We start from the raw sequence: 9,108 nt of genomic DNA, 5'->3' as shown, positions 1-9,108 counted from the left end.
TCAGTCTCCTGCTTCTGAAACAGAAATAAGAAGGCTGTCCATAGTTGTTAATATTCTCCCTCCTCCCGCCTCTTGAACACGCCCCTCAGTCTTCCCTAGCTCCCGAATGATACTAATGATCCTACAGTAGCAGGAAAATAGTTTCCTGACATCCACCCAGCCTTCTTGCCCCTCAACCACACTCTTGCTCCATCCTGGTCAACGCCCCCACCTAGCGGCTTAACATTGCCAGCTTCCAGTCCGTTTTCAATGGCTTTTAACTGAGCTGAGGCTAGTTAGTAAGATAATGAAGGCACCTCATGTAGGTAGATCGAGTTGAAGACTGGAGGATGGGGGCACCTTAAAATGTGGTGGAAAAAAAATGCTTAATATACTGAAGTCTCTGATCTTAGGAAAAGGAAAAGAGAAAAAAAGGTGGTATTTTTATCCTAGCAGCATCAACTGCAATCCAGCTTAAACCTTAGTTAAAGAGCCCCCTTTTAAAGCTTGGAAGATTTTCTTTTTTCTTTCTTTCTTTCTTTTTTTTTTTTTTTTTTTTCAGGACACTAGCTGCCAAATGAAAGTATACTGATTTAGTTGACTGTAAGCAACTGTCTTTCCCTCTCCTAAAATGTAACTGCTGTAAAACTGGATCTGAATTTGCCCCGTTTGTCTCCATATTCCTAATGCAGAGGAAAACACTCAGCATCAATTATGATTTCTAATTTTTGTCTGCCTTGCTGGCTTAGAGGGGCAAGAACTCAGGGAATTTGGTTTGGGACTTTGTCACCTTCAGTCTCTTATAAAGGTCTGAAATTGCTCCACCCTTAAAACTGGATGGCCAATGGAGCAGATGATCCTGGCTGAGCTCTGGGATGGAACGATTTGAGGTGTTAAAAAAACACTTGCAGAGAACCTGATGATTTCAATTATACTGTGGCTTTTATTAATCCATTCAATATATCAAACACAAACTTAGGCTCGCGGGAATTCTAGTGGGAACCTTAGTCCTTAACACTGGGAGAATACATTGCCGTTTACTTTACGTTTGATTCGAAAGTAGACCCTGTATTTGTTTCTGTTCAGATTGGAGGAGAAACCAAGGCTAGGGAATCTGCTCCGGGTTTGGGAACCGAGCTGTTATGCTTACTGCCCCCTATGGCAGAATCGCTATCCTTTTGCCTAGGGCAAAGGAGACAAAGTGGTGACTGTAGTGATGGCTCAGAGACCCCTTTATTTTTCCTTTTCTGGGAGGGCTGAGTGGAAGAACTTCTTACTGAAAAGTCGGGCGCTGATCTGCGGAGCCACTGGGGCGGGAGGATTGGATGGAAGGTTTAATTTCGCATACAGTAGGCTTCTCTTTATGACACTGTTTTACATCTTGCAGACAGCTTCTCTCCCGTTGACTCACAAAGTTAAAGGGGAGGATTGAATGACAAGCACAATTTTCTAAATGTAGATTGGGAAATTGTGTTTTTAATGTACTAAGAGTCAAAGATGTCTCAAAGCCACAGGAATGAAGTATAACATGCACATATTGGCTGCTTCCTTCTAAGGAAACATCACTGGCGCCTCCTAAACTGGGTGTGGCCCTCGGTGTGGGGTTAGATTCCAGAAGGGAGAGTTCAGATATTGGCGCTTGCTCCACCTACCACCAACCACCAGGAAAGAGGGAGGTGGTGGTAGGCGGAAGCCTAGACCCGGACGCCCGCACTAAGTCTGTGGCAGCGACTAAGGGCGTGGGTTGACTGAGGAGCGCAAAGGCTCAAAGCTCTCAGAGGCTAGAACAGGACGTCCCATTACCCATTCCCCGCTTGAAAGGCGACTCCAAGTTTCAGGGTCGGGAGAAGGGACAAGGTGAAGAAAACTGCGAGAGAGGGCGGTAGGACCCTGCGGGAGATTCTGTAACAGGGACTGGATCTGGGCGGGAGGAAAAGAAGGAGGGAGGGAGGGAGGGGGGGGGGAAGAGCAGAAGGGAAGGTGCTTTGCAGCCGGCGTCTGCTCTCGCCGCACTGCACGAGTTGCACAGCCGGACCAGGCTGGACCCAGATAATATAAAAGGAGCCCCACTGGCTCTGAGGCTCACACCCCGCTCCCGGGCTGGCGCACACCGGTTTCCTCCCGCTCCCCCAGACACCTGCCCCCTCCCGGTGTGCGGCTCCAGGTGCCCCAGCCCCTTGTGCCCCGCGGCATGGCTCCCAGCGGCGCTGCTGGAACCCTGGAGGTGGTGACAGCTGCAGGGCGGCTCGAACTGCCGCAGCTCGGGCCCCAGAGTCTCCCCTCTGGTGGCCGCGTCTCCACGGGGCAGCTCGCTGGTGTGGCCAGCGCGTGAAAAGGGAGGGAGTGCGGAGCTCAGGCTGCTGGCACCGCGCGGCTGGCTCGCAGACTTCACAATCCCCAAGTCAGGCGGCGGCCAAAGAAAGTGGCGGAGCTCCGGGCTTGTGGGGGGCACGGGGTGGGGATGCAAGCCCAGGACTCTGCACTGGCCTGCAAGCTTCGGTCTGCACAGCCAGCAAACTCCTGCGGGCGGAGTCTGCAGATTCCGGAGCGCCCGGGTTAGGAGAAGCTGAGACCTGAGCAATTGGGGTAAGAGGTCCCACTAGACCCGAGACCCCTCTACAAGCGATACTTAGTCCTTCTCCACTGTTTGCCTCCAGGGAACCTGAGAGAAGCTGGACTGGGTGGGCCAGTGCTTTAATCACCCGGGCGAAGACGGGGCGTGGAGAGGAGCTAGCAGTCGCGGCAGCAGCGCCTGGCGCACTGGAAGTGCAGGGGACGCGCCCGCAGGCTTGGTGGCCGCGCCTGTGACCTCTCCTTTGGGCTGAGAACACAGGCGGAGGAGTTACTGAGGAGCCCACGGAACTGGCTAGCCAAAGGAGACGAGCCTATAGTCTCCATGATCCTCCTGTCCTCTGTTCTTTCCCTGGTCCGCTCCATGTTCAAGAGCTGCGCTCCGCAGCCAGGACGAGGAGAGCTATGGAGGAGCAGGGTATTCAGTGCGCCCCGCCGCCTCCCGCCGCCTCCCAGACAGGGGTACCTCTCGCCAACCTCTCCCACAACTGCAGCGCCGACGGCTACATTTACCAGGACTCCATCGCCTTGCCCTGGAAAGTCCTGCTGGTTGCTTTGTTGGCGCTCATCACCTTGGCCACCACGCTTTCCAACGCCTTTGTAATCGCTACAGTGTATCGGACCCGGAAGCTGCACACCCCGGCTAACTACCTGATCGCCTCTCTGGCAGTCACTGACCTGCTCGTGTCCATCCTGGTGATGCCCATCAGCACCATGTACACGGTCACTGGACGCTGGACACTAGGCCAGGTGGTCTGCGACTTCTGGCTGTCGTCGGATATCACCTGTTGCACTGCTTCCATCATGCATCTCTGTGTCATCGCCCTGGACCGCTACTGGGCCATCACTGATGCGGTGGAATATTCTGCTAAAAGGACTCCCAAAAGGGCGGCCATCATGATCGTGCTGGTGTGGGTCTTCTCCATCTCTATTTCGTTGCCACCCTTCTTCTGGCGTCAGGCCAAAGCGGAGGAGGAGATGCTGGACTGCTTTGTGAACACCGACCACGTCCTCTACACGGTCTACTCCACGGTGGGCGCTTTCTATTTACCCACCCTGCTCCTCATCGCCCTCTATGGCCGCATCTATGTGGAAGCCCGCTCTCGGATTTTGAAACAGACACCCAACAAGACCGGCAAGCGCTTGACCCGAGCCCAGTTGATAACAGACTCCCCGGGATCCACATCCTCGGTCACCTCCATTAACTCCCGGGCTCCGGACGTGCCCAGTGAGTCCGGGTCTCCTGTGTACGTGAACCAAGTCAAAGTGCGAGTCTCAGACGCCCTGCTGGAAAAGAAGAAACTCATGGCCGCTAGGGAGCGCAAAGCCACCAAGACCCTAGGGATCATTTTAGGAGCATTCATTGTGTGTTGGCTGCCCTTCTTCATCATCTCCCTGGTGATGCCTATCTGCAAGGATGCCTGCTGGTTTCACATGGCCATTTTTGACTTCTTCAATTGGCTAGGCTATCTTAACTCCCTCATCAACCCCATCATCTACACCATGTCCAATGAGGACTTCAAACAAGCGTTCCACAAACTGATACGCTTTAAGTGCGCAGGTTGACTTGTCAATGGCAGTGGGGGTCGCCTAAGCGACCTTTGGGGACCAAGTTGGGTCTTTTCACAGGTAGGTCAAATCTTCTTTCCCTGTTACTGGGTGGAAGCAAGGCTCTCTCTCCTGGGCAAGGGCAATGGATCCTCAGAGGCCCCGGCAGAAGCCTGGCTTCTCTGAGAGAGCACTCTGGAACGTGAACAACGCAAACCACTGTAAAGCTTCCATACCGGAGGAACTTAGCTTCCTCCACTCAAAGTCCGGGCTCAGCACAGATCCTCCAGCAGCCATTCACACAAAAGGCTGCAACTTTTTAACACTGGTGATGGATGGGTATCCCTGCCCCGTTTTGTATCATGGATGTTGTTGCCCTCTAAGCCAGTAGCACTTGTAGATGTTGTCTGAAGCCTGAGACACCTCTACATACAGCCTGGCAGTACTTGAACTTGACAATTAATACCCTATGCTCTGGGGAGAACTCTGTGTTACAGCTTAAGTTTAAAGCATTTTGGCATCCTTCAGTCTTCATTTATTTATTTAAATTTGGTCGGAGAAACTTGTGGATTTGGTGCTTCAAACACTGAATGTGGCTTGGACGGCACAGAGCAACCTTGAAGAGTTAACAGCAAAATTCTGATGCTAAGATCTCTATTTTTATTACAATCAAAAATTATATGGGGGTGGTGGGTGGGCATGGGAGAAGGGGAGTGATACTCAGAATCAACACCTAAGATTGTTTGTTTTCTGCAGATTTCTAATTTTTTAATTCCTGTTTAGTGATCGTCAATCTACAGCTCTTAACAACTCAAAACATGATGTGTGCTAGTGCCAAAGTCTGCAGGCTGCTTTGTTTTCTAATCTCACGTTCCTGTCATTTCACACACTTAAATCCCCACGGATGGAGGATAGGCTGGGCTGCTCAGCCCAACCTGCAGCTGTCAGAGTTCAAGTGGATTAGAGTTGTATACGGTTCCTTAACAAGAGAGTATCTTTTTCATTATCCAGTTCCATGCTGCGCAGAGGAGACTGAAGAAACACAAGCGACTTCTTATATAATTAAGGAATGAAGGGGGAAATAGGAGGATGTATATTTTGACTTGTAAAAAAAATCTTAAAAATTGCATGAGACAATTTTTGATAATCATTTGCACTCTCTCCCATCTGTGACTCCTTTGTGTGTGAATTTATAAAGTAACCAAGAGAGCTGGTTTCCCTGTTCAGAAATCTTGAAAATGTCCCCAATACTATTAAAGCGTGTGTGTGTGTGTGTGTGTGTGTGTGTGTGTGTGAGAGAGAGAGAGAGAGAGAGAGAGAGAGAGAGAGAGAGAGAGAGAGATTCCAGCTTGTTTTGTCCTTACTATTAAAGTTTGGGCAGGAGCATCTAGGAAGATTACACATTAGAAATTTAGAAAAGCCGAGAAAGCCTGAAAACAAACCTATTTTCTTTATAACTTATATAGAACCAAACCTCAGGCTTACTAAACAACCAGGAAACTGCAAGCCTTCTAGCCTTGGAAACATATTAGTGACCTGCCACTTCAGTGACTAGAACATTGGAAATAATTTAAGCGTATCTCTTTTTCTAAGTTTCAATAACACTTAGTTATTTTGGATTCACTTTAGGGGGTACACAATACAGTAAAATCACATCCTAGAAGATTAAAAAAAATGCACTATCTTAATAAAAAGAAGCAGTCCTGAAGGGTTAACTGTAAGAACAAATGTGTATGTGGAATGTTTAATATGCCAAAGAAGATACACAGTCCTTGCTTCAGAGGCTGTCTGCACTGGAGACTTTTTGTCTGCAGAAGGAAGTTGTCTTTATAAAATGGATCCACTCCCTGTGTGAAGCTGCCCAGTCCAGATCATCACACAATAGATGTAGTGAGCTGAATTATACTGCTTGCCTACTGTGCAGACCTTCACATTGGGTAATGACTCTTGAAAAGATGCTATTCAAAAGTTCACATGTACTGTAGGTAAAAAAGGGAATTTCAACCAACATTATACCTGACACTGGAGTAGGATGAAATCTTAGGCATTAGATAATCCTATAGACTGGGATCTATAGTTTCTTCTGTTGGATCCCTAGCTTCTTTGTTTGTGCTTTGTGACATTTCTCCTATGGAGGAATGCACATAGAGCATGCATTTGTTTTTTATATTGTTAATATGTTGGTCTTCTGTTTGTGTAGCTGTGTTTTCTTGGGACCTAAGAGGCAATTAAGTCAACTTCTAAGAGCCTTAGGGGAAAATTAATGGAAACAAATAGCCACTTGCAAAATGATTTCTTTATAGGGCACCTACAATGATTGTGTCATTATGTTAATAAACATGGTCGATTTAGTCAAATGGGTTGTTTGCCATTTTGTAAATCACCCACCTTAATTATTGCTTGAGTATTTGGCTGAACTGACTGAATTTGGGGCATCATGTATCCAATAGAAGCTTGCAAACCTTTGTAGTGATAAGAGATCTAGGATCATCGTCCAGCATTGCACATGATATGCAAGGTGTATATTCATCCCAGGGGTACGCATTTAGGACTGTTAAGCTCCTTTTCAGTTCCTATTGCATATAAGCATAGTTTGTTTCTTAAACTGGACACATGTCTTTTTTGCAGAACATAAAATGGGAGATGGAGATGTTTAACTTGCATAGAAATGAAACTATATTTTCATTGACTATGGTAACAAATACCATTTTCCATATTGTTTAATTGCACAAAATTTCACTCAAGTATATGAATGTATACTCATCTAAAATTACAAATATTGTCTTGTGTTTGTAGGAACTTTAGAGTTTCCTTTAAAAAAAAAAAAGGACCCTGCACCCATGGAATGAATGTTTAAGGAATTCAACAAATTTCCTATAGAACAATATTGTTCACTTCCTCTCTATTATCTTAGTTTTACCTTCTTTAAGCAGGAAACACTGAGAGGACTCTAGCTCACTCAAGCAGTAATGTCTCAGACTGTGTGTATTTGTTGAAGTTCTGTGTCTGAAATTGCCTTTGGTATTTCACCTCTCAGAAAATGTGTAATTGGAAAATAAATTTAGGTATATGACGAAATAAAAGTCCTTTTTTGTGTTCTAAAAAGTGTTTAGTAGTAGTTCTATTACTATGGGAAGACTGGGTTACCTGATTTTGGGAATCTGCCTTGAAGTTTGAGTCTTCATGAGGACAGATGACAGTTGGCAAGGTGATGAATGGACTTGTGTTGCCATGGTTCGGGGAGTTAAGTTTATGTGTGTAGGAAGAGTTTGAAAGGGATTTTGGACTCTGTAAAGAAGGAAAGCCCCATTTACTATCAAAATGTTCTCGAGATCAGCATTTTAAAAGGAGATCCTCCTAAGTGTTCTGGAATCTTCAGATTCCAAGTTCCTGTGTGGTGAGTAAAATACAAAAAGAAAGAAAGGAGAAGGTGAGTGAAAGAAGACCTGTTTCTGGCCTCAGGGGAGGTTGAGTGATCTAAAGAGCTAACCAGAAAAGGTCACTTCTGGAGCCAGCTATGCTAGGTTTCAGTGATAAATGTAGATGGTGGAGTATGCAGTTTTCTTTCCAAAATACCATCTAGTTTTAAGTTGTTGCAAAGACTTAAAACCTATACATATTGAGTAAAAGAGTTGACTTTGGAAGGGGAGAAGGATTCAGAAATCTTTCCTCTTCTTAGTCATTTTTTCTAGGTTCTTCCTTCACCGGAAAGCACTTTAATTGAAGTGTAGAAAATTAAGGTTATCTGAGAGTGTAGAGTGAGGAAGTTTTAACTAGCTGGAATGGGGAGATCTTGGCTAACTTAGAAATGATTCTGCAAGCACCACTCTTGGCTGGTGATTCCTAGTCCAAATGGTTTGTGGTAGCTAAGAGGGTCAATTAGAGATATCCAGCTTCCTTCCGACGGCTTTCTTTCATTCCCTTTAAGCCCTCTTTCCCCTCTTGTACAGATGAACAGCTGTCATCTCCAATCCACAGTCTCTGGACACATTCACACCCCCTTCCCATCACCTCATTTTTCCTCTTTTAGTCACAACCAACAATGATGCGTAGAATTTTTATTTTAGCTCTGAAGGTCTGATTTGGAAGCCAAGAATTTTTATATTATATAAAAGGAAATTGTTGCTCCAAATGCATATATATGTGGAGGAGTTAAAAAGCTTTCCACTGGAGCTTGTCCTGGAGTTTTCAGAAGGGAAGGGAGTGGGAAGGGACCGAAGCGCGTGCAACCCTGGGCCGTCCACCAGGGGGCAGAATGCCTCTGAACAGTCAGCCAATGCTGCTGCTTCCAGTCAAGGCTGTCTCAGTTCTTTCTGGGTGATTTGCAAGTGACATTAACTCCTCTAGGCTCAGTGAAAACTGAGCTCCCTGAGACTAGACAGAGTCCTTTCCCTCCATCACTGATTCAAAAGTAGCAGATTTTTCAGAATTTCAAACTCAGGCAGACAATTTATTCTAAACACACTCAAAGTGCGTATACTCAGTTATTTCCTTAATTTAGTCTTAATATTGTGGCCTTTTATTAATATGACACAGAATGAACTCAGAAGTTAGGAGACAACACGTTTATTTAAAAATAACCAAACTCTTTATTTGAACATTTATCACTACTGGAATTTTTTTATCACTTTCTATCTTCCTTCCTTCCTTCCTTCCTTCCTTCCTTCCTTCCTTCCTTCCTTCCTTCCTTCCTTCCTTCCTCCCTCCCTCCCTCCCTCCCTCCCTCCCTCCGTCCCTATCCTCTTTCTTTCTTTCTTTCTTTCTTTCTTTCTTTCTTTCTTTCTTTCTTTCTNTCCCTATCCTCTTTCTTTCTTTCTTTCTTTCTTTCTTTCTTTCTTTCTTTCTTTCTTTCTTTCTTTCTTTCTTTCTTTCTTTTTTCTTTCTTTCTTTTTTCTTTCTTCCTTCCTTCCTTCCTTCCTTCCTTTCTTTGTTTCAGAAAGATAATTTTTACAGAAGCAGACAGATCCTAGGTGAGCATCGCTGCCACTGCTCATTAACACTGCTATCATC

The 9,108-nt window shown here is 45.8% G+C and overlaps 1 protein-coding gene across 2 annotated transcripts; it reads left to right on the top strand.

The window, feature by feature from the left end:
- The first annotated feature begins 1,689 nt into the window (after window positions 1-1,689).
- Htr1b (5-hydroxytryptamine receptor 1B) lies at window positions 1,690-7,203 on the top strand. Of its 2 annotated transcripts, none has more exons than XM_029481132.1 (2): window positions 1,690-1,836; window positions 2,637-7,203. In XM_029481132.1, the coding sequence occupies exon 2, from the start codon at window positions 2,956-2,958 to the stop codon at window positions 4,114-4,116; it is 1,161 nt and encodes a 386-aa protein (XP_029336992.1). In that variant the 5' UTR covers window positions 1,690-1,836; window positions 2,637-2,955; the 3' UTR covers window positions 4,117-7,203. The 2 variants fall into 2 exon arrangements, with proteins under 2 accessions (XP_029336992.1, XP_029336993.1); XM_029481133.1 differs by having other exon boundaries at window positions 1,724-1,861; window positions 2,637-7,191.
- The last annotated feature ends 1,905 nt before the right edge of the window (window positions 7,204-9,108 follow it).

The sequence above is a fragment of the Mus caroli genome, chromosome 9 (genome assembly GCF_900094665.2).
Source record: "Mus caroli chromosome 9, CAROLI_EIJ_v1.1, whole genome shotgun sequence".
Taxonomy (NCBI): domain Eukaryota; kingdom Metazoa; phylum Chordata; class Mammalia; order Rodentia; family Muridae; genus Mus; species Mus caroli.
Note: the sequence above shows the minus strand (reverse complement) of the source record. Positions and strands in the feature narration are given on the sequence as shown.